The sequence below is a fragment of the Botrytis byssoidea genome, assembly GCF_014898295.1.
Source record: "Botrytis byssoidea strain MUCL 94 chromosome Unknown BBYS_031, whole genome shotgun sequence".
Taxonomy (NCBI): domain Eukaryota; kingdom Fungi; phylum Ascomycota; class Leotiomycetes; order Helotiales; family Sclerotiniaceae; genus Botrytis; species Botrytis byssoidea.
In genome coordinates this window covers 397507-421552 of record NW_024065872.1, presented here as the reverse complement: position 1 = coordinate 421552, position 24046 = coordinate 397507, and the positions used below count along the sequence as shown (strand labels likewise).

The following is a 24046-nucleotide window of genomic DNA, read 5'->3' as shown; positions in this document are numbered from 1 at the left end:
GATTGTAGAATCTCATCGATGATGAATTTATGGTGAGCTCGTGATGAACTCGTGGTACACTCGAGGCAGATGCAATGATTATTCAGAAATACAGGTAAGAGCGCATAAGAAGTACCAAGTAGGTATTGAGTGATATCAATGAGGGGAGTGAGACAAGAGAAGAGCAGGTAGTTCAGATAAAAACAATATGATAAGAGTGAAGGTTCTTGAGGTTTACTTTGTATGCCCTCCAAAATTGTACCCCCATCTTCAATATCTTCTTATCCATGATATCAAACAACACAATTTAAAAGTACTCTGTACTATTATCAGTGCCGGTAGTACATGAGGAAATCCCATTTCTATTCCAACCTATCAGCCTCGGTAGACTTAGCCATATTAAACGGATAAGACCCACCAAGATCATGTAGCTTACCGTAAAACATGTTGACTCTGCTAAAGTTGGATATGATGGATAAAAAGATCAAAATACTCCATACGGAACTTTTTGTAGATATCAAGAAATAAATGTAAGTCCCGTATCTAAATTGAGGTTAATGGTGGGGCAAGTTTGGAGTGAAGATTGACTTGCATGAGGAGCATGGTTGTTGAATGGTTCAATCAAGAGAAGATCAGATCAGATCATCTTGACCCCATACCATTCATCGATAAGAGAATCAAGAGAATAGCAAATGGTTTCTTTGCGTAAAAGGTAAAAGTAATACAATTGATATCTCAAAGGTATTTTCAATCATTAATTTTATTGAAAAAGTCCCGATAAAATCATATCGTGTTACTTGTCTAAGTGTAACCATTTGGCCAGCCGAGCCAGCCTAACGGAAAGCTACTGATTGGAAACTAATTGCGCCACTCTTTTCTATTTCTGATATTGCATTGGCGATTTTTCCCTGGGGCGGACATCCGCGTGGAATTCTGTAAGCTTCCCATTGACTTCGGACTATGTGATATCAGGTTCTACAACCTTTAATAGCATGGTACTGTCGTGATCAGCTCAGATAATTCTTGGAAGATATTCCAAGTGCCGCATTTTCCCCAGGTATTGTTTGGTTAGAGACCTTTAGATTTGAAGAAGATTACTTCGAGAAATATGGAACATCAATATACCATACTTTGAAGACATCATCACATAGCCTCTTTGGATTTCACTCACTCATCCATCACGGGTGGCGGTCTGAGAAGAGAAAATGATTGATCTACCTCAATATCATGAGATATTCTTTCTCATAGCACACCTAATATTATTGTCAAGATGATTTGATTCTTCTTCAATTAAAAGAGTCAATTCATTACCAATATCCTTTGCTTCGAGTTTAATGTATCCTAAACTTTGATACCAAGGACGATTGAAAGGAAGAATTTTGTTGGTTGTGAGAGTAATCGCTTGGAAACCTTCTTCTTTTATATCTTTCATCATTCTATACATCAAAGAATTCCCAATGCCTTGCCTCTGATTATCCTTATTGACCGAGACTTCAGCCACATGGAAATTATCATCAACTTTATAGCCTCCAAGAAATCCCACAGGTTTGTCTTCACTATCAACAGCCACCCAAAGATGATGATCCTTTGACATGGAAAGTAGTAATGATGAATCCAAGACGGAATCATCAACGGGAACGTTGAAACATGTGAATAATTCAGCTGCTGACCGTTCAACGTCTGCTAGTAATGGAATATCCTCGTGTCGTGCTTCACGTATAGTATAATGACGCGATGTTGTGATCTTTGGTTGTTCATGTACTTCTGACATGGTAGTTCATCGTACCATCAAACAAACTACTATGCCTCTTGAAGATGATATATCGAAAAGTCTAGAAGGGTGACTTAAGGTCATCAACGGCAAATGTGAGACAATTTATAACGATCGGGAAGAGTGAGACATAAGCTCGTATGAAGAGTATGGAGAAGTACAAAGTAATTGATGAAGATTGGTGTATCGACTTTTTATGTAGAGAACCGGTCTTATTGTCAACGACTAGACGATATCAATCGATATAGTCGAGTAAGTAGATTGATGGGTGGATGAATTGACTTTGAAATATTCAATCCAGCTGAAGAGTCAAAATAATATTGAACAATGAGCTGAAGACTATGAATTGTATACGCCGTGTCGTCCTTCATTCTTCGCCCCCAAATTATTAGGCTTTACTTCGTTAAAACTTTCATTTCACAATGCGGGCGGCGCAACCTCGCAACATCGCAATCGTCATATTCCCTGGTAAGATTTCCTCTCTACTCCATCAATTTCAACAAACTTCGTGAAACTAATTCCATTCTTCAGTACCACTATATACACAATTCTCCCTTCAAACAATACCAATTTCATCACTCTCTCACTCATCCTTTTATTCACGACAATGGGCAAAAGATTAAAGAAAACGAATAACCCTGCCCCAATATCTCCAATCGATACCCCTCCATCTACATTTACAGATTCCCTCCTCCTTCCAAAACTTATCGTATTCGATCTCGATTATACATTATGGCCTTTCTGGGTAGATACACATGTTACCCCTCCGATCAAAGCAAACTCTGAACATTCTGCGACGACCGATCGTTGGGGAGAAAGTTTTACTTTTTATAATGAAGTCCCGTCCATTCTCGCACAGCTCAAGAATCATGGCATCATGGTCGGAGCCGCGTCTCGCACATCTGCTCCCGATCTAGGAAGAGAAATGTTAAGATTACTTCATGTTATGGATATAGATGGGAAGAAAAGGAAAGCGATTGAATACTTTGATCAGCTCGAAATCTATCCAGGAAGCAAGATTACACATTTTACGAAATTACAAAAGAGTACGGGCATAGCATATAAAGATATGCTATTTTTTGATGATGAGGCGAGGAATAGGAATGTTGAATCCTTGGGCGTCAAGATGTGTTTGGTTAAAGATGGTGTTAATAAAGCAGAGATCAATCGAGGTATCAAAGAATGGAGACAAATGCATGGCCATGAAATGAAGGTATCTGGTTCGGAGGATAGGATGGAAGGTTCTTCTACTGCTGCATATAATGATGGAATGGATAATGACAATGACGAATAAATATAAGAGCACATTGGTATGGTTTGGGTTTTCTCTGGAGTTTTGGGTTAGAATTTGAGAGCACCTTTTGAAGTAGAGCTGCTGGAGGAGGAGGAGGAGGAGGAGGAGGAGGGGCAATCGAAACAACATTCATAGATGAAGAGTACGACAATATACGAGTACGGGCAGCATGAACAGCATGAGCATTATGAGCAGCATGAGCAGCATAAACAGGATGGGTACTATGGACAGTATGAGTAAACATGAACATTATCGATCCAATATCATGCACATACGGGATTTCACGATAAAACTTGTGCATCCAACATCTATCTTCCCTCCCTCAAAAGCCAGCAAAGAGGAAGATGATCAAGACACCACTAATATTGCATGCTCATCAATACTGTTACATATGAAATTTACACAATTGCCTTCTCTTACCTTTATTGTTACTCTTATCATCTATACCTTTATTGTCTTCCCCCATCATATTCATATCCCAACAATGCGATCGCTCTTTTATACCCCTGTCGGTACCTGATTGATTGATTGATTGATTGATTGATTGATGACCTCATTATTTGAAACTTTGATATCATTTTCGCGCGTCAAACTCAATTCCCGCGACGCCTGACTTCGTGTTGAGTTCGTGTTAATTTGGAATTTCTACGATAATTATATGAACTTGATCGACTTCAATACTTCTCAAGATAATGTTTCGGTGACACATTTTTAATATGCCTCCATTTCTTCCGCGCAAACGTTTACGTTCTTCGTCCCCAGAGTCGGGCTCTAAGCCAGGTCCGTCAAAGCAACAGAATAAAGGCCAAAAGAGTAAATCATCAAAAGCCACTCCACGAAAAGCTACATTATTTGATGATCTGGATGCTGGCGCAAAAAGTCCCGAGGATACAAAGGCGATTTTACGCAAAATCCAAGCTACAGATGAAGACGATGAAAGTTCCTTATCGTCCCTTTCCGATGACGAATTCGAGGATGTTCCAAATACGAATAGACAACCCAACGATGATGCGACGGAGAATGAGGATGAGGATGAAGACGAAGATATTGAGTTCGAAGATGTCGATACAAATACAGCAGATAAACCATCTGCGAATATACCTACAGGAGATCTCGAACTTACATTAACGAAAGAAACGAGGATATCACTTACAAATCCATTGGGGACGAAGAAAGGACCCAGTAAAATTGAGAGGGGTATAAGAATAGCTACACATAAAGTTCATGTTCAAATGTTAATGTGGCATAATGCGATCAGGAATTCTTGGCTTTGTGATAAAGAATTACAAGATATCCTGGTGGGACAATTACCGGACACAATTTTGAGTGAGATTGAAAAATGGAGGAAGGATAGTGGTTTACAAAGGGGAGATACTCCAAAGTCGAAGGGGAAAGGGAAGGGAAAAGTCACAAAAGGAAAGAATGACGTTAGAAGTCAACGAGATTGGGGACAACCTGCCGAAAGACAAGAGGCTGGTGAAATCAATATGAGTCGTGGGGATCCTATGTTTCGACTTTTAAAGTTATTGATGCATTATTGGAAGCAAAGGTTCAGAATTGTCGCACCTGGTTTACGAAAAATTGGTTATATGTCTCTCGAAAGACTTGATCAAGAATCGAAGAGTTTCCAGAAAGATGAACATGATATTGAACAACATGGCGAAAGGATCATCAATATACATGAATTCAGAAAATGCGCTAAAGTTCTGGAAGGGAGTCGGGACGTTGGTGCTCAACTATTCTCAGCATTGTTGAGGGGAATTGGTATTGAATCAAGAATGGTTGCTAGTCTTCAACCGGTAGGATTCGGTTGGAATAAGAATGAGGATGCTATAGAGAAGAAGGACAAGAAGAGAAATGAACCTATTCCAGAGGATGATACATCGGACACTGAGAGTAGTGAAGAAGAGAAGTATGTATCGAAGCCTATCTCAAAGTCTACCACCAAGCCTACAGCAAAGCCTCCTGCCAAATCTTCGAAGAAAGTAAACGGAACCGGAAAATCCACTGTGGCTCCAAAGAAGCCCATCAACTCTTACAATAATTCGACAAGACGTTCAAGTGGAAATGGACTCAAAGATGCTCCAATTGATTTATCAGATTCTGACGGGGTTTCCATGCTTGAAAATGAAGAAGACGATGATGAGTCTGTGGTTGATATTACTCCAGCCAAAACTCGTATACAATCTTCAAAGCCTTACGACAAAGATCTTGTCTTCCCACACTACTGGACAGAAGTGTTGTCTCCAATCCGAAAAATATATATACCTGTTGATCCACTCGTTCTTAATGTTATTGCGACTAATCCTGAACTTCTTCAAAAGTTTGAACCTCGTGGTGCAAAAGCTGATAAAGCTAAACAGGTTACTGCTTATATCGTTGGACATTCATCAGATGGTACAGCTAAAGATGTTACAATACGATATTTAAAAGGTCATGTGTTACCTGGTCGAACAAAAGGCAATCGAATTCCAATTGAGAAAATTCCGGTTTACAATTCTAAAGGCAAAATCAAACGTTATGATCAATATGATTGGTTTAAAAATGTCATGAATGGGTATATCAGAGGGAGTAATAAATATCCAAAAACGGACATTGATAATCATGAAGAAGCTACTGATCTGAAAGCTATTCAGCCCAAGAAAAAAGTAGTAGAAGGAGAAGAAACTCTTCTCTATTTCAAAACCTCTTCGGAATTTGTCCTGGAAAGGCATCTTAGAAGAGAAGAAGCTATTCTTGATACAGCAAAGCATGTAAAAATGTTTACTGTAAAAGCAAAAGGCGATAATCCAACAGAAGAGAAGGTTTTCCTTCGAAAAGACGTCGTCAGTTGTAAAAGCTTGGAGACATGGCATAAAGAAGGACGAGCGCCGTTACCTGGTGCAATACCAAGAAAACGTGTACCATATCGAGCAGCGACTACAAATAGAAAACGTGAACTTGCAGAAGCAGAGTTGGAAAGTGGAGAAAAAATGTTGCAGGGTCTTTATAGCCGTGATCAAACTGATTGGATTATTCCTCCACCAATTAAGAATGGTGTGATACCGAAAAACAACTATGGAAATATGGATGTTTATGTTCCAAGCATGGTACCGGTTGGTGCAGTTCATATTCCTAGAAGGGGTACGAAGAGGATTTGTACACGATTAGGTATTGATTATGCGGAAGCTGTTACTGGATTCGAATTTGGTGCTAGAATGGCTATACCAATTATTACTGGTGTTGTGGTTGCTGAGGAGAATTTTGATCTTGTTATGGAAGAATGGGAAAAGGATGAAGCGGAAAGAGTTAGAAAAGAAGATGAGAAGAAAACTAAAGCAGCGATTGGTATGTGGAGGAAAATGTTGATGGGACTTCGAATTATTGAAAGAATGACGGACGAATATGGACATGGTGGAGAAGAAGTTGATGCTGTTAACCCGTTTAATAATAAGAATAAGAAAGGAAAGGAGGTTGATGGAGATCCGGAATTGGATGAGAAAGCATTGGAAATGCAACAACAAGATGAAGAAATGGCAGGTGGTTTTTTCCCTGAAGGTTATGATGAGGAAGAACCGGAAGAACATCAGTCGACTAGTTTTTTTCCAGTTGTTGCTTCACAGGATAATGGAGATGACGGTGGATTTATTGTGGAAGATGAAGGAAAAGAGATCACTAATGGTACCAATGGTACTTCATCCACCACTTCTCAAACATTTCAATTTATTGGGAATGAAAACACCGCGACAAATCCAACTTCAGAAGATGAATTAGAGTCAGAGGACGAAATTCAACACAAAACACCGCAAGTTAGAATTGCTGCACCAACACCCCGCAGTAGAGGAAGACCTGCAGCATCGACGAACAAGACTCCCGCAAAAGCAAAACCCACTCCAATCTCCAAACCTAAACCGAAAACTCCCGCGAAACGAGCAGCTCCGACACCAAAAACTTCTGGTAAACGAAAACGTATACCAGACTCGGAGGATGATGACGATGTTGAGGATAATGAATCTTCCTCACTATCCGATATCGAAATGGATGATGATGCGGGAGGAGAGGAAGAAGAAGTGATCAAACCCTCTCCGAAGAAAACCTCTCCGAAGAAACCCTCTCCGAAGACTTCAGTACCAAGGAAATCGGCGACGAAAAAAAGAGGAACGATATCCGTAACTTCTAGTCCGGCAACGAGAAAAACACCGAGTAGAAATGCTAAGAGAGTGGGTGAGACGGGGACGAGGTCGAGATATTTCGAACATGAGGATAGTGGGGAGGAGTGAAGAGTGAGATGAGTGAAGAGTGAGAAGATGTGTTGTATCCAATAGACGATTGATTAAACTCCCTGTGATTGAGTGATTGCGAATAACCTCAAGTTAAGGGACTAGTCAGCATTTAGAATCCGATCCGCATCCAATTCAAAATTTCACATCCGATTCACCTTCTACATCCGATTTAAATTTATTTCCAATTCAATTTATAGTGTATAACGCTCCGCTTTCAAAAAAATTGAATTTAGTTATTTAATCTAGCCTACAGCAGATGATATACGGAAGCTTGAACCTCCCTGTTTCTACTAGGTATGTATAATATAGAGTGCAAACGTTTTGGATTTCATTGGCAGCTAAAAAATTTATGGTATATTCAATAAGTCATCTCTTCTCCTTCATGCCAGTGACTTTCCACCTCCATTTCTTGATCAGCATTAGAATCTGTCGAGATATCGGCAGCTTTTGTTAACAGGTCGGTGACATTGGCAGCAGCAGCAGCAGCAAGTTGAGTGGAATTATTGGCAGCATCGAGAGCAGCAATAAGTTGAGGAGAGGGATTGAAAGCATCGGTAGTGTCTGTAGAGGGGTTGGTGGTGTTTGTAGATGCATCGATGGCTGAAGGGTTGGTGATTTTTAGAGCATTCTCGGTAGTAGCAGCGAGCTGAGCGGTAGCTTTGTATCTTTGTCTACGATTCTGAAAGATGTATTAGTATAAGATAAATAAGGGATTAATTGTAAAGAATGTTAACTTACAGAACCGCGTCGGATTGGAGTTAAATTGAACAAAAAGTTCAAGATATTACTGGGAGCGAAATCTTTTTCGCTGTCGCTATGGTTGTTGTGTCTCTGAAATTTGATTGTGAAATTGATGTCACTGTCGTTTCCAAAGATGTGTTGTCGATAATTTTGGAGGCGGAAAGATAGAATAGTATAGAAACCTTGTCTATTCCTTTTCTCTTCCCTCGAAAGGGTTCAGTTGAAATGGGGGATGGAGATGGATATACATAAGAGCTTTTGTGTTATCCTATGCGATACGTTTAGTACTTGAAGCTCTAAAAGTTGAAGATATAAAATACAGGGAGTGGGACAGGTGTGAAGATAGAGGCTCGAAATTCTCGCTGGAAAGAGGGGGGTATTCATATTTAATGTGAAGATGGAGCTGTGATGTGGTTGGTGGATCTAGGCAGGCCAACATGGAAGTAGCTCCCTCCGAATTGATTCTCATCTGGAGGTACCTATGTATCAGATAAAATTCTTCCAACTGCTAAAAATTCAGGGTCTCTGTATTTGAACTTTCGCACTGTCCATTATCCTTCTGGCCAAAGAAACTATGCACGCCGGATTCGCAAATAGGGACTGGAGTCTTGATCAGTCAGATTAAGGACTTTCAACAGCTCTGCAGTACACATCTCATCTTTCTCATTTGTCAAAGTTGAGCATCTTAATCTACCCAGCGTGTGATTTAAAGCTCTTCCAGAGCGCAATTTTGTTGTTTGGTGTATTTTTATACTGTCACTAGTGGCCGGTGAGTATTTGTCAAAAATGATAGATATATCAGTGATAATAAGTAAACAGCCGTATCATTTCGACAGTCAAGCACATGAAGTCAAGTGGCTTTCCATTTCTTCTTCATCCGAGATATCTAATTTCATATCGGGATAGAAATTGACTTCGCTGCTTTCTAAGCTCTGCTGTTTCTTTCCTCGAGGATTCTTGTTAGATGGCTCTCGAAGTATATAGCGTAATCTAGTACCCAGTGGTCCTTTTATATAAGCACATGAGTAACAAGCAAATCTCAATCTCAGATCATATAACATCTTCAATGAGCCTGAAAAATATCACGGAGAATTTGACCCGTTGCGTTCGGCGTCTCTCTGCATGATATTGAAACATGTTGTTCTTTCCAAAGGAGCTTCTGGGTGACCTTAAATAGCTCCGTGATATCAAAATCTGCTTGAATCGGACAGTCCTAGAGATCTTCAGTAGTTTGATTATCCTCTTTAACATTCACTCCCATTCCCTACATCACATGTCAAACTCAACTCCATCCACCATACCCCCATATTTTCTCCCCCTTCTAATATATTGCACTAATCAAAACCAAAAATACAAATCACCAGGACTTCAATTTTCCCCCATCTTTCTGTATTTAATCTCCCTATCCAACATCTTGAATCGGAATAGAAATCTTGCAACGCAGAGGTACACAACCCAGGCCGACCATGAACGTTGCATTTGAGCCGTCCAGCCTTCCGCAATCTCAGAATTGCGAAAGCGAGCTCATTCATAAATTCCTCGAGTACTGTAAATCTACAAAAGTTGAATATCTAAACATCCTCAACCACAAATTACATTGTCACCGAAAGTTTTTGACACCAAAAATCCGCAACAACAACTATCCACAATCCAACGACAACCCACAAACCTCCCTAAACCGCACCCACGACCAACTTTTCCCTTCCTCCCGCCCCAGAAAACAGAAAAACGCAAATCCCTGCATCAATAATCAAACCACAAAACTCCAAAGCCATCCATGTATTCCCACTGTCTATCGAAATCATCTAAAGACTCTGCTGCTCTGCTCTACTACCGAATAAATTATCCACAGGAGTTTAAATACCTAGGTCCCTGTATCCCGCAACCCCCCAAGTGATCTTGATTTGGTTGTTTCAAATCTAATGAATGATTGATTGGAACAACTTCCAAGATATCTGATTCGATACATCGAGAGATATTCATAAGTACATTTTCGTAGTGTCCCGTCAATGCATGCACGCGCCGGTGACGCGAAAAGTCAAGAAGCTATTTGATATCCCTCCCTCTTCCTCTCTTCCCCCCTCCAGCCTCCTTCCCCCTCACTCCCCCTCAAAATCTCCCAGATTCCAGATTTCCTTTCCCTTTCCCTTTCCCTTTAAAATCACACAATCACAAGCATCATCCAATACACTATTTCAAGATCCATTCCATGTCCTCACATCAAGTTCAAACCAACTGCCTGCTACGACTTATGCAAAATTCTTACGAATCACGACGTTAATTCATTCTCTTCCCTTCCCTTCCCTTCCCTTCTTTTCCCATCCCATCCCCCATCTCTCACCATCAACAAAGAAACCAACTAATCCTACTTATTATCCACGCACCCGTCTATCCACCCCCATCAAGCTGTATCTTTTCCACCTCACCAACAGCTCACACTACACGACGGATTCCCACTTCACCCTCTCCAACTCTCCTCATTCCAGAATTCATTTCATGCTAGGTATCCTACAACGTATGCATATACATACATACAAGTATACAAATCTACATACATACATACATCCATCGATCCACCAATATATTAATAGGATTTGTATCAAATTAGTTATTTTATTCTTCGCTATTTCTTGTACATACACATGTATATGTACTTGATCCTCCCCTTTAGCTTCAACCTCCACCTACCCCTCTCCTCCTCACCTGAGGTCTTGTCTTCTCAGCTACTTACGGAGTTTCTTTCCTCTCCTCTCTTGCCTCCCTTACTCTCCCCACGCTCCTATTTCTCACATAAACTGAACTCCTATTGCTATTCCTATTCCCAACCTTAATCGTATTCCATCCAAACCGAAACGCCGAGAAACGAAATAATGGTATCGGAACTAGAAGTTATACATCCACTCGTTTATTCGTTCGTAGTTATTTGTATTATTAATCTGCTTTAATCGCACTGTCATATCATTAGCTTCGTACTTGTATATCAATCTCAACGCCACCACAAGCTAACATCGCCATCCATTCCCCTCTCTTTCTTTTCAAGGGCCACCAATTAACTACGTGACTAAGCCAAAAGACAGAAGACAAAAGAAAATGTTTAATAACTTACCCATAAACCCTTCTCACAAACCAAAAACTGGTCAAAAATCCCACGGTTCCTGTTGCCAACCCATAGGTAATAGCCACGACTCCGCAATAACTAAAAAACAACATTCCACTAACAAATCCCTCAATATGCAACCTTCTCATGTAGAACCACACACAATATGCCATAACCCAAACTGCTGATCCACCTCCAACAAGGAAAGAATGCCACCACCAATTGTAATCTTCAGCACAAAGTTTAATGTAAATGGTAACGATTGTGACTTCCGCAATTGTAATCATGAGAAGAAGAGTTATGAGAGAGAGGAACCCGAATACGTAGTAATACCCACTTTTATCTTGCCAAAGTGATTGAAAGACGAAAAGAAGTTCGATGAAGATCACTGCGAAAGGGATGAGGCCAGCCAGGAGAATTGAAGAGGTGGAACGGATATACCAAGGTTGAATTGGTACTTGACGAGGGATAATAGCCGTTTTTGTAGGGGATTCCCAAGCACCGGAACGTGTGTAACCGTAGTAAGAGCCGGCATAGACAAGAGGGAGTTGGATGCAAAGCCATAAGAATACCAGAGCGATCAGGGTACCGAATGGAAGGGCGGTACTAGATGCTTGGGCCCAGACGAATAAATTGAGAATGAAGACTAGAGAAAAGAGAAGACCAGGGAAGAGAATGGCTGTGATCAAGGTATTTTTGCGCCAATTGAAACCTCCAAATGTTTTGTAAACACGTGCGCTGAAGTAACCAGAGAAAACTCCTGCGAAGATGAAAAGACCAATTCCGACACTGATGAATCCACCACGGAAACTAGGATTCAGTATACCTAGACTACTTAGAGAAAGTAATCCAAAGGCCATGAAAACGAGTTGCATTCCAGATCCGATCAAAGGTGCTAGAAGATATCCATAAGGAGGTGGACGGAAAACATCTCCATGAAGTAACTTCCACCCAGTGATGTCTTCCAGTTGCTCGTCATCGGAAGAAACATCGGCATCATTCTCGGTATCAACCTGTTCTAATAGACCAAGTCCAGTTTTTTCCCCAGTTTTAGGTGATCTTGCTCCACTTCCAGGTCTAGATCTTCTTTTTGGCTTCAATTTTCCATCTTCTCCTGAGACATCCTTTGTATATGCTTTGATATCTCCTCGAACAGTTCTGGCTAAGATCATCGCAACAATGCCACTGAGAAGACCTGAGATAATCAAAGAATTGACAATAGCCAACCAATGAATTCTTGATCCTTCCTCTTGGTTAACGAAGTATAGATCCCATCGATTTCTCCATTCGACCTTTTCATCTTCACGGAAATAGACAGAGTAGGTGTATGGGATCTCCACTGTAGCTCCATCATCTAAATCTATTTCCCTTTCCGGTGGATGATATGATGAAAGTGGGTATGCGAGGGCTGATGAAGAATCGGTATGGTTCGGGGCGAGATACAATTCAAATGGTGTATCGACGTCATTCAAATCCGCAGGACATCCCGATTCCACTCTCTTATCAGCTCCAACACTTTTGGTATACACTTCGAATCCAACAATAACCTTCCCACCTTTTTCTCCATCCTTTCCTGGAGCTTTTCGATATCGAAGAACGATTGTAAGATGATTGTTGATGAAATATCTCGCTTTGCCAGTTTGAGAAAAATCCTTATAACCCAATTTGAATCCAGCAGCGTAATATTTCTTACTTTTGTCCACTGTCACAAAACTCGTTGCTCCAGGTAAATTATCCACAATCCATTCCACAACATAACCATCCTTAACCAATTCTTTCGCACGTTTCAGATCTCTCCGGTTGACTGTTTTGGAACAGAGGAAATTGCATTCTTGATCCTTCCCCATTACCAACTCGATATCGGATTGTGTGATTCTGTCCCCTCGTAATACTTCGCCGAGATTCAACGATATACTTTGGCCGCTGAGCAGAGAAGATCCGGCATGACGCACACCGGTTGGAGGACAGACGAATGGCAGATCGTAGTAGGCATATTGTAATTGTGTATTGTCGGAGTAAACCTTATTGACTAGCAAAGGAATTGCTTCGCTGTCTTTATAACTTTTAATCGACCAACCTATATGAATGGGAGAACAGTTAGATTATTGTCCGGTGTTTAAAATCTAGCAGAGAAGGCGATGAGATGAGATGAATATGGCAGAAAGCGGCAGACGTACCTGGTATGTAGAAAGCATCCGTTATTGAAATTGCTAGAAAGAATAGTAACCAACTTCCTATCCTCATCGAAGGATTGGTAGCCATTATTGATGATGAATTGTTAAAAGGTGTAAGTCGCTCGATAAGAAATCGAATTTCCCCCAGGTTGGAAGGGAAGTCCGTAAGTTCCGAATGTCTTTGGGTGACAGTCGCACCGAACGGAGTTGTCGAGATTGAATTGAAGGTAATCTTCTTATCGATGTAATAATGTAACGATCGCGTGTTTGTTATTAAAGTTTTCTTCTTCTTCTATGGATGAATAGAAAGGTATGTTGATCACAACTGCCTCTTCCTTCTTTCCTTTCCCCCCTTCTCTAATCTTCAGCCAAGATGCCGTATCGCTCTGTTGTTCCTTCAAGATGGATGCGCGATGGCATAAAGCGTAATATGGGGATTGGGATTATATTTCAGATAAGGAGCTTAAACCTTCAAGGATTAAAGTAGAGTCCTTAATAACGAACGTAATGGGTACAAAGTACCTCTTTCGATGAATTTAAATCGTGATGCAGGTGATTGTGAAGTTATCTTCTCAAGAACGAAAGGAGATGGAGACAGTGTTACTGGTGAATGAATTACCTATGTTACTCGATGGTAGAGGATCTAGATGTCCCAAGGTTCGAGGCAAACTGATGGTTGAAGCTCTGGGTAAATGAGGATTGGAATGGAAATGGAACTAGAACAGGAACGAGAACGAGAACGAGAACGCGAGCTAGAACCAAAACTACCTAGGTGGTCAATATTCTCCACCCAAACGGCTTGAACGTGTTTGGAGTGGGAGGTATGGCAAGGGGATGGAAGACAGAGAAATATAGAAGAATTACGCTGGTGCGAGTAGAAATGAATTGAGGATGGACGCTCAGGGACATATACAAAGAAAGCAAAGGGAATATATTCACATTTCCTTCTACGTGATTGGTACGGAACATATTCTCATATCTGGTGTATCTATGGTGGTATTGCGACTATATCGTAGAGAGAGTATAGTATTCATCCACCCATCTAGACCTTTTCGAAACAAACGACCTTCCCCTTTTCATTGATCTCGAATACATCGGATGTCATCCGTTAGATCTCGGATATTGTTACAGAAAATGGATAAATTGATAGTTACCAATTGGAAGGAATAAGCCGAGATAATTTATTCAATCATTATACCCCTATGTCCTATGTCCTATGTCCTATGTCCTATGTCCTATGTACCTACCTAGCATTTATGTGTTGAAACATTTATTACATGTGTATTTATAAGTTTATGTAGGTATTTATGTATTTATATACTTGTCTATTTATGTATTTATGTGTTCATGTGTTCATGTCTAAAAATAGTAATAATTCCTCCTCACCATATTGCCATTTACGCCACACTGATTGATCTCTTGTCTTGTCTTTGACCATCTCTTGTCCCGAGCCTCTTAGTTCGAAAAACTTCAAACACGACGACAACATCAAATCGTCAGAATGTCTTCATCTCATCTCTTTTCGCTGAAACAAATGACATCCGTGTTTGAAAACTATTTGTTTATCAATTCTCCCGTCATAATCTTCCGTCATCCCGTCTCAACCCCTCACACATCACGGCACAGGATGTACCGCATGCAAAACGTACATGTCCGAATGAGCTTGAGGATGACGAATCTCATGCCTGTGCTTGCATATCTACTACGTAGTTCATGTCGGCCCTCTTGAAATAAGCAGTAGATCAAAATTTGAAGCGGGAGTACGCAATATTATGTTTCTAGAGTTAGAAGCGCCAATGGTAGGTAAGAAATTGGACTTGGGGGTTTCGCAATGCCAGAAATCGTATCTCATAATGAGAGAAGTGGTTTGTTTGGAAGAAAGATTGGCTTGAGTTACATTGTAAGATTCTTGATACTTGAATATCATTTCTTCATCCCACAAAGGACAATGTGGACGGTATAACATGTGTTTTTACGAATCTCGAAAATTCTTCATTCCTCTCAGGTCTAGAACATCAAGTAGATGATCAGCACCTAACAGAGCGAAACGTTACATTGATAGCCCTCAATCAATTGGTAGAGATTTCAACGTAAAATTTCTTACTGTCAATCTCTATTTTCCATCTTCTTAGTTTCCGTCTGATCTTTTACCCCTCATGGTATGGTTTTGTTATTGTCCACGTGATATATTCTTCGTATACTCGCCTTCTTTCGTTTACTATTTGTCTTGTTGCACGCCTGTTTCACTTCTAGCATACCCACCGGAGGGATTCTCCTTATTTTCCTTTCAATTGATCAATGATCTTTTCTGGTTCTCGTGTCTAGCACGTGATACATGGCTTTGAACGTATTCATGGTCCATTGCCCATCCTGGGGTTTCCTCACCGTTACGTTATGTTGAAAAAGCAATACTTAGACACATGATAGTGCATAAACGGTACATTACCGGCACATTGCCGTTGCATTACCGTTACATCACCGTTCGATGGCAAGTGCGCCAGTTCTTGAAGACCATGTGTTCAGATTGAAACCACTCTTTCGTCACACAATTTTCACATGATAGACAGAGAGTCGATCTTATATCGCTTTCTCACCAGCTCCAGCACGATGCTTTCAATTGCCGCGTAGGATGGATCGGTTGTGTATATTATAGCGACACAGTGATGGATCATCTTGAACGTGGATATCCACACAAGAGAACAAATCTTGGTGACAACTTGCCCCTTGATCTTGTGCTATGTACCACAAATAAATCCCTCCAGTCCAATGGAGATGTCAGAACTCGAAATACAGAAAGATCTCCGCTAAAATTCTTCATCTGTCAAAGACCAAAGACCGAGTTGACAGCAGATCAACAGAAGTCGTACGCTCCCAAACTTAGTTCGCATTAGCTCTCGGTCTTGTCCGACATTTTCACTCCTGATTTCTTAGGTTTGACTGTTTCCTAATGAGCGCACCTAGATTTTGGATAGTTATCTTGGTATGATGTCAAAATTTTATACTTTGAATGGTCTCCACTCCGTCTGAAGTGCACGAAAATAGTTTCTATTCGCCCATTTCTTACTGACTGTCTCTTTATTCCCGTTAGCCAGAGTTTGAGGATGATCATCTGAAGAAACCGATGCCGCTATATTTGAAGTAGTCTACAATCAACGGACAATATTCGAAACATGGTGATGATATGAGGTTGAATCCTATGAGTATAGGGCTATCAACACTAGTTATTCATGATTCTCGAATAGATATGCACTTATGACTCCACAAAGACTCTAAGTACCCAAGCTTCATGGCCCTCACTAGATCGACCTAGATCACTGATTTTCAGCACTAAGAACAAAGGGTACTAGTGTGAGACTTTATGCTGTCTATCATATACCGGATTATCATAAGCTTGGTAGTCCAATGCCATCTCAAAAGCGGACACATATCATGAAAAGTCTAGGGGGTCGGTACTCAGATCCGTCCTTGAGCCTTCCTACTATGAAAAATGTGATGTGAGCATGCAATTCGCTCACTAGAAGATAGTTGTTCATTCAGCTTATTGTTCGAGTTGTCGATTGTGATAGTCAAGATTTTCAGTATCAGGATAAATTTCGGGAATAGGATTGATCTATTTCATTGGACGCGTATGTTATAAGGAGAATGTGGGAGTACCTTGCAGTCTCTTGAGTCCTCTTGTTCTCCTGTTATCCCCATTTCATTCCCGTTAGCGCGAGCTGTAGAGCGGTAGATACTCATCTACCATACCTTTGATATCATGTTCCTCCACTCAATGCATAATCCTCATAAAAACAAATCATAAAAACAAAACATAATTCCAACGTTGAACTCAAACCTCAGGTACCCGAATGCAAATGGTTCAGCCTTACACCACACAGTATTCTAGTAGATAGTGCTTACAACATCACATGGTCTACATGTCAAAAGTTGTTTAAAATGCGCCACCCGTTGCTTATCTTTTCATAATACTCATCGCAAAACTAGCAGCCTGAAGGGAACTTATTGAGGATATCATGTAGAAGATCTGTTCGTATGTAGTTACCTTGTGCTATTCATGTTTAGTTAGACGGCTTGTATAATATATTGTGAAAAGTTTAGATCATCATTGCAACCTCGGATTAGCCTTTCTTTATCCATAATTCTTTGCTCCTCGCTCTTCGACCTCCATCTATCATTGTTATCCTGGATCATATCCTCCACTCACAAACAACTTCGTACATGATCCAATAGGAAGTCCTACAGCTTTAGAATTAATGAACTAAACGACAAAGCATTACTGTAAAAATTGTTACTGTCCTTGTACATCATAATGTCTTTCATTCAATCTACAGATTCAGATCGATCGACGTTGCATTAGTGCAATCTCAGTCTCCCATGCATTATTCATCGTATCCTTCTCCATGAAATCTTGGCTTTTGAGGTCCAAAGTTTTAAGGATTGTATTTGCGTATCGTATACATGAACTCAATCACCACTTGTAAGCGAATGCACTCCGTATCATCCTTCGATAACCGTTCCATAACAAGCTACTAGTATCAATGGAGCTGAAGATATATATTGTGTCCAGAGCTAAGGACAAAATGTGAACCTTCCAAGCTTCGGTTACCCATTATGTCACGAGCCATGCCATCCGCCACAACCGCGTGAGCTAGCTATGGAATTTCTGTCGCATACTCCAGCCTATCATTGTCTCAATGTACAGTAGTCATACCATGATCAACAGGTTCATCTACCAAATCTGGAAGCTATAGCCATTTGCAGTTGGCCAATGCTTGTACCTGCGTCTGTGCGTGAACTTTCTTTAAGGTTTGCATTAGTAAGGTTTTTGTACTCCAATCGCCGTGTAAACGAGATGCAGCCTTCCAATCAACCTAAACCCCAATGTTTCTGCACCCCGACCATTCTGCGCTCTAATCATACATTCTGCCTAGTGGACCATCAACCTTAGAAAATCGTCTAGCTTACAAACTCCCGGCTTGCTTGAAAACCTTTTAGATGCACAAGCTCCACACAAGGCCAAGCTCATAGACTAAAGATTTTATAGTTTTCACGTACTATGCTTAGCGAACGCATCAATCAACAGATGACTTTGATACGTAGTCGAATTCGAGATCTCCCAACTAAGGCTCGATCCTGGGCACGCAAACACCGAAGCAAGCGCCATGAAATTAATGTTAGCTTGTGGATAGATGTTTCCTTGATATTCGGAGCTTGCGATATGTTAGTCCTTGGCCAAGTGAGTGACACCTGAGAATCGTACGGTTATGGCAAAGTAAGTGTTGGATAGAGTTTTTGTGCCTGAAGCTTGGAGGATTCAACGTGGTATTTCTTTTTTACTTATATGGCATGATTTTCCTACAATAATGAGGACATCATTTGAGTTCTTACTTATACCCGTCTATATATTTTCGAAAATAAAGAATTCCTTTTGAAATCATATCATTTCAAACCCGCAGAAGTGAACACTGAACCTCTTGAATCCAAAAACAAATAACATCGTCTTACACAAGCAAAATGTCTTCCTCATCATCGTCATCGACGTCGAATATACAGAAAATCAAAAAACTCTTGTAAGTTCTCCCATACTATATCTTTCCTCAAATTTGACACTAACACTCCACTTTCCAGTAAGCTCAAATCCCCATCTTCATCACGCTCCAACTCGCGCTCCACAAGCATATCCACAAGCCCATCCAGTACCTCTCTCAACTCTCCCCACCCCTCACCCACATTCGACTCCAAACCACGCATCCAATCCTCTTCAACCATAACATCCATCACCTCCTCCCATTGCTCGCATTCCTCCTATCCCACCTCACGCAAAGGATCCACATCTGGACTCTCCACCTCTGGCCTCTCCACCGCCGCCGCATTCTCCCTCTCTTCCTCCAACCACACCATCCTCGAAGACTCCCGCAATTCCATCGACTCTCGGAATCGCATCGCGGGTCTGGGACTCCGCGGAAGCGGGATCAGCATGGGAATGGGTGGTGCGACAACGAGGTGTAATAGTCTGTCGTCGATGATCTCGATTGGATCGTTGGAGATTGAGAAGACGGAGACGTTTGGGGTCGAGATTGAGGAGAGGAGTGTGGGGGATTCGGATTTGGAAATTAGGAAGGAGAGGAGGAGGGGGAAGGTGTGGGAGGGAGAATTGGGGGAGTGGATGTGTTAGGATTGGATTTCTGGGCTGGGGAAAACCATTCTTTGGATTGGAAACATTCATTTATAATAATCGCTTGGATTATTCATTTCTTTTGTCTTTTTGTTTTTTGAGGGCGGAGGGGATAGCGTCGTGGCTGCATAGCACGCACGCAGGTAGCAAGGTCTGAATAAAGACCGGAATTGAGAAAAAGACAAGCATGGATGGCTGGATGGAATGGATGGGATGGTTACGTATACGGATATGGAAGTATCAAGGGCTGATTACTTGAGTATCAAATGAATGGGATGGGATAGGATACATCGGACTTTAATCGAGCCGATTTTTTTTGTTGTTTTTGGGCTGGAGAGGAGGAGGCTAGGATAGGGAATGAATCTTATGTGTTATGATATGATGATAATGTTTTTTTCTCAAAAATTTACATTTGTGATGGTGTGATCATGTGATTTTAATGTGATTTTAATTTGATTTTATATGATGGTGATTGTGACTCGGTGATGATATATCGAGAGTTGACACTTTGATGTTTGGATTGGGGGTGGGGGGCTGGAAGGTGGAAGGTGGTGGTAGTGTGGTAGTGTGATGTATGTACGTATGTTTAGAATGATAGATAAACAGATAGATCGTCGATGATTGATTCTTGGTAGATAGGATTTGATGTGATAGGATAGAATATTATGGGGATCTATCACAGTGCAGACTCCGGGGTGAGACTCCCCTTCTTGGGTGTATGGATCGAATTACTAGGTATATGGAAAGAAACGAGATGAGCAGGGGATGACAAGATAAGATTGAATGGGAAAGATGCATGGTTTTTGTAGTATCATTGATTAGGTACTAGGTTCTAGGTAGATATTCAAGTATTTTACTGAAGGAAAGAATCTAGGAGTAGCAATACAGAAAGAAAAATGATACACTGTGATATCTCCGAATCCTGCGATGGAGAACTCGAGGAAATATTGGCATGCACGTGTTTAACGTCGATTCTAACTCCGAAACGTGGTGTGATTTCTCTATCTAGGTATGGTATGGTATCATGTTTGATTAAATAGTGCAATATTGGATTAGGTTACTGTCTAACCGCGTGAAGAAACCCTGCAATCTCGGGTCCGAAAATCCCATCTTGCACTAAGTGGTCGGCGGCCCCGACGAGCCATGATTGACAATCTTTCTGGGTGATTCTTTTGCCAGGGTTGATCTTTGGAGGGGTTGTGTTAAAAAAGTAGTTGTGTGATATGGATTCGGAGGAAGTTGTTATGGGTGATGAGGGGTAGAAAACAAAATGTCTCGGATCGGATACTTGATGGAATTTGATATGGAAAAATCTCACGTACCTCATCTCTCACGGAATTTAACGTCTTCCCGGGCACCTCTGCTTTTCTTACACTTTTCTCAAATGCACAGACCGTTCTCCTATACATATCCGCATCCACCCCACATCCCTCGGTATCTAGTGTTTCCCACCCACGAACCCACTGCAGTGGAATCCTCTTCGTGGGGATATCCTCGGTGGTATATAAATTATGTTCTTGCTGAATCTCAAAACGAAATCCGTTCCTTACATCTCCGGTGGCGTGGAGACGAACGCCAATGGAGGTGTGGGAGGGAGAGCGGATGAAGAAGGCCCAATGGTCTTTGTAGGGGTGGCCATTGTAGATGAGGAGTTCGATGAGGAAGGTATTTGGGGAGCCGAAAGTTGGGGGGGATGGAGTGGATGGTAGCTTTGCGGGAGTGAACGGTTTGGAAAAACTGGGGGGAGGAGGAAGGGGTGGAGGTGGAGGTGGTGGAGCAGAGCCGGTGCCGATGTTGGGGGAGTGATTTGGGTTTTGGGGTTTACCTGATGATGGAGTGGAGTGACCAATCTCTATCGATTCGCTAATAAGTATCGTTGACTCATTTTTCTCAATGGGTACATGAGAAGAGGCCTGAGAGGTCATGATGATAGTGTCAATTTTGTAAATATCGCCGATATATACACACTTACGAAAGTAACTTCGGCAAAAGAAATCACGAAGTTCGAACACTTGGACAAGTAGCTTAAGAAATGAAACAAACCAAAAAGTAAAAAACACTTGGGAAAAAGAAATTCGAAAGTTCCTTTTGAGTAGATTTCTAGACAGTCGTTGATGTAGGTTAAATCAGCCTTATAAAAATGGGTCCATTCCGTCTGGGGTATGTTCAAGGGGTCCCACAAATCTGTGCCGTGAATGTTGGTAGCGCTTTTGCTTTACACAACCTACGTTATCGGGGAATGTATTTGGAGTTTTGTGGATGCTTTATCTTGATAATGTGATTTTCTGTTCTTGGTTTAGAAAATAATGATGGGAAAAAATAGGAGATCTATTGCATATGAGGAATCGAATAGATGAAGGGGTTGAGGATTTTGAAGTAAAATGGAATTGATCTAAGCGAGTGGATTATTTCTGACTAATCCATAAGAAAGTGTTTTTGATAATACTGCTCACCAGATTACCTGGGTAAACAAGTATCGAGTGAAATGGCATCTCAATACACACTGAAGTGCATCAAGTTATTCAATAACAGCGAAGCCATGCTTGACTTTTCAAGTGTTGCATGCTCATGAGGTTTGTTTGTATCACAAATCAATTTAGCAATGTTGAACCTCACAGTGACGCCAAACCCTAGTTTTAGGGTTGATCATTGTTGCCTGGGTATCATCCAGTATGATCTTACATAATGTAAGTACTATAGAGCGGAATAACTGAGTTCTATACCAGTTTGATAATAATGTTTCAGGTATAGAAAAATGACGTATAGAATATCTTACTAAAAATTGTTCTGGATTATCATACTTAGTAGTTGTGGACTTATTTCTTGGTCAAGACATGGTTTTCGGATAGTTGTTCAATCTATTACATTAATATTGACATCCGCTATTGATATCTGTAGGACTTATGAAAATAACATGAATCCACATGGTAAAGTGAAAAATACACCAACGCTCAATCTTGGAATGCTTCCTGTTACAAAAACTCAACTTCTAGAGTTACAGAAATATAAAAGCCGTTCTAAATTCAAAGCCCGAAAGTGAACCGAATCGACAATTCAGTTTTCAAGACAATGCTCATTCTTTCTTTCACGCAATAAATCAAGAACAAGTCGAGTTTCATGAATTTCCCATATCAAAGAAGACGCTTCGAGGACCTTTGAAACCCATTGAAACTCCACAGGGGGTGTTCCGCGCGCCTGAGAAATACCCCTAGGATATAGAAAATTGATACAGGCTAGACGGTACGGATTCACATCCCTATGATTCCTCCAGAAGTTGAGCCATCGATCTTCATTGCTCTCTACAGGCAATGACACGAGATCTTTATCTACCTCGACATTTCGTGACAGTTGCTCATCTGCCCACTGACTTCGTGCGTTCTGTTCTTCTAATGCCAGAGCAACAATCATGTGCCTGAGAAATGAAATGTTCTCGTAAGAAAAGATACCGCAATTGATGTCGGTAGCTTTGAGAACATAGACCCCATTCCAATCCAACTTCACACATTGTTTTGAAATAAGATGCTCCCTCAAGGGTTCGAGAAGTGAGATTAGAATGTTGAAGCACGCACACTCAAATCTGTAGTGATCGTAGTCTTCGTCATCGTCTCCGTCTTCTTGTATGGGGTATTCACGGTCTGGTTGAACGCATAACCGAAGCTCAAGTATTTTGCTTGTTCGTGGTGTTTCTCCTTCCCCATTTCCTAACAATTGCTCAACAACCCTTTTGATTCTCCCTTCAAAGAGTCTGTACGAGTCCGCGTCCTGGGATAAGAATGGGCCAGCAGAATCCCCAAGGTTACTAATGTTCAACTTGATGCGCCTGATTTGACTGCCGTGGTGAACTAAGAAGTCGTCTAATCTCTGTCGATTACTTTCAATGAGATCGGGGTCTTCTTCATGCTCATTCAGAGCCGGAATTGTTTCAAAATCGAAGTTTGCCGCTTCTACTTTGCTTATCCAGCCTCCTTGCGATTCATACATCTCAGGATATCCTAGATATTCAGATCCCTCGACCTCCAGTGTAATCGGAATGAGTGTTTCTCGATAAAATCCTGGCAAACATGCAGCTCGCACATCCTTGGATACTGATAGCATATCGAGTGCATCCTTGATATGTCTCGTTTGAATTCCATAATTAGGAAATCTCGAGCTCGTGTCTTGGGCCTCCTCAATAAGCCTTTTGAACATAATTTGTAGAATTTCGTTGGGAAGATGGAGAAAAGTCAAGCGTTCGCTTCTCCTTGTGATGGGAGTGGAGGTCAAGTTTGAGGATTCGCTAGGTGTGTATGTGAAATTGGAGATTCCATCAGAGGAAGACATTTTGGAAATGTGTGAAGTGATAGGAAATTATAATATAATACCCGTGTATACAGATATGAGTAGATGCGAATGTGTAAATGTATATGAACGTACGAATAGATATAAATATATGAACCCAATCTATGATTATGAACGTATGATACGAAGAAGGAAATTGATCATGGAAGAGTGGTGCACTATTGAGAAAGAAAAAAAAAGTTGAAGAAGGTGTCGCACGTCATGAAAGCTGAGAG

At 41.0% G+C, this 24046-nt stretch overlaps 8 protein-coding genes across 8 annotated transcripts; 3 read left to right on the top strand and 5 right to left on the bottom strand.

Annotated features, from left to right (window-relative positions):
- Nucleotides 1-1204: 1204 nt before the first annotated feature.
- Nucleotides 1205-1750, bottom strand: EAE97_010926 (uncharacterized protein; the record flags this gene model as incomplete). Its single annotated transcript, XM_038881441.1, has 1 exon — nt 1205-1750. One exon carries the CDS (start codon nt 1748-1750, stop codon nt 1205-1207), a length of 546 nt encoding a protein of 181 aa, XP_038727831.1.
- Nucleotides 1751-2357: 607 nt separating this feature from the next.
- On the top strand, nt 2358-3044 carry EAE97_010925 (uncharacterized protein; the record flags this gene model as incomplete). The annotated part of the gene is made up of 1 exon (XM_038881440.1): nt 2358-3044. The coding sequence occupies one exon, from the start codon at nt 2358-2360 to the stop codon at nt 3042-3044; it is 687 nt and encodes a 228-aa protein (XP_038727830.1).
- A 716-nt stretch (nt 3045-3760) lies between these two features.
- EAE97_010924 (uncharacterized protein) lies at nt 3761-7303 on the top strand (the record flags this gene model as incomplete). Its single annotated transcript, XM_038881439.1, has 1 exon — nt 3761-7303. The coding sequence occupies one exon, from the start codon at nt 3761-3763 to the stop codon at nt 7301-7303; it is 3543 nt and encodes a 1180-aa protein (XP_038727829.1).
- A 361-nt stretch (nt 7304-7664) lies between these two features.
- EAE97_010923 (uncharacterized protein) lies at nt 7665-8431 on the bottom strand (the record flags this gene model as incomplete). The annotated part of the gene is made up of 3 exons (XM_038881438.1): nt 7665-7985; nt 8045-8137; nt 8336-8431. 3 exons carry the CDS (start codon nt 8429-8431, stop codon nt 7665-7667), a joined length of 510 nt encoding a protein of 169 aa, XP_038727828.1.
- A 1981-nt stretch (nt 8432-10412) lies between these two features.
- Nucleotides 10413-14188, bottom strand: EAE97_010922 (uncharacterized protein). The gene is made up of 3 exons (XM_038881437.1): nt 13322-14188; nt 11154-13221; nt 10413-10997 (listed from the first exon to the last, which is right to left on the bottom strand). Exons 1-3 carry the CDS (start codon nt 13404-13406, stop codon nt 10979-10981), a joined length of 2172 nt encoding a protein of 723 aa, XP_038727827.1. The 5' UTR covers nt 13407-14188; the 3' UTR covers nt 10413-10978.
- A 4644-nt stretch (nt 14189-18832) lies between these two features.
- EAE97_010921 (uncharacterized protein) lies at nt 18833-19493 on the top strand (the record flags this gene model as incomplete). The annotated part of the gene is made up of 2 exons (XM_038881436.1): nt 18833-18888; nt 18947-19493. 2 exons carry the CDS (start codon nt 18833-18835, stop codon nt 19491-19493), a joined length of 603 nt encoding a protein of 200 aa, XP_038727826.1.
- A 1057-nt stretch (nt 19494-20550) lies between these two features.
- Nucleotides 20551-21418, bottom strand: EAE97_010920 (uncharacterized protein; the record flags this gene model as incomplete). Its single annotated transcript, XM_038881435.1, has 2 exons — nt 20551-20679; nt 20816-21418. 2 exons carry the CDS (start codon nt 21416-21418, stop codon nt 20551-20553), a joined length of 732 nt encoding a protein of 243 aa, XP_038727825.1.
- A 1129-nt stretch (nt 21419-22547) lies between these two features.
- EAE97_010919 (uncharacterized protein) lies at nt 22548-23813 on the bottom strand (the record flags this gene model as incomplete). The annotated part of the gene is made up of 1 exon (XM_038881434.1): nt 22548-23813. One exon carries the CDS (start codon nt 23811-23813, stop codon nt 22548-22550), a length of 1266 nt encoding a protein of 421 aa, XP_038727824.1.
- Nucleotides 23814-24046: the final 233 nt, after the last annotated feature.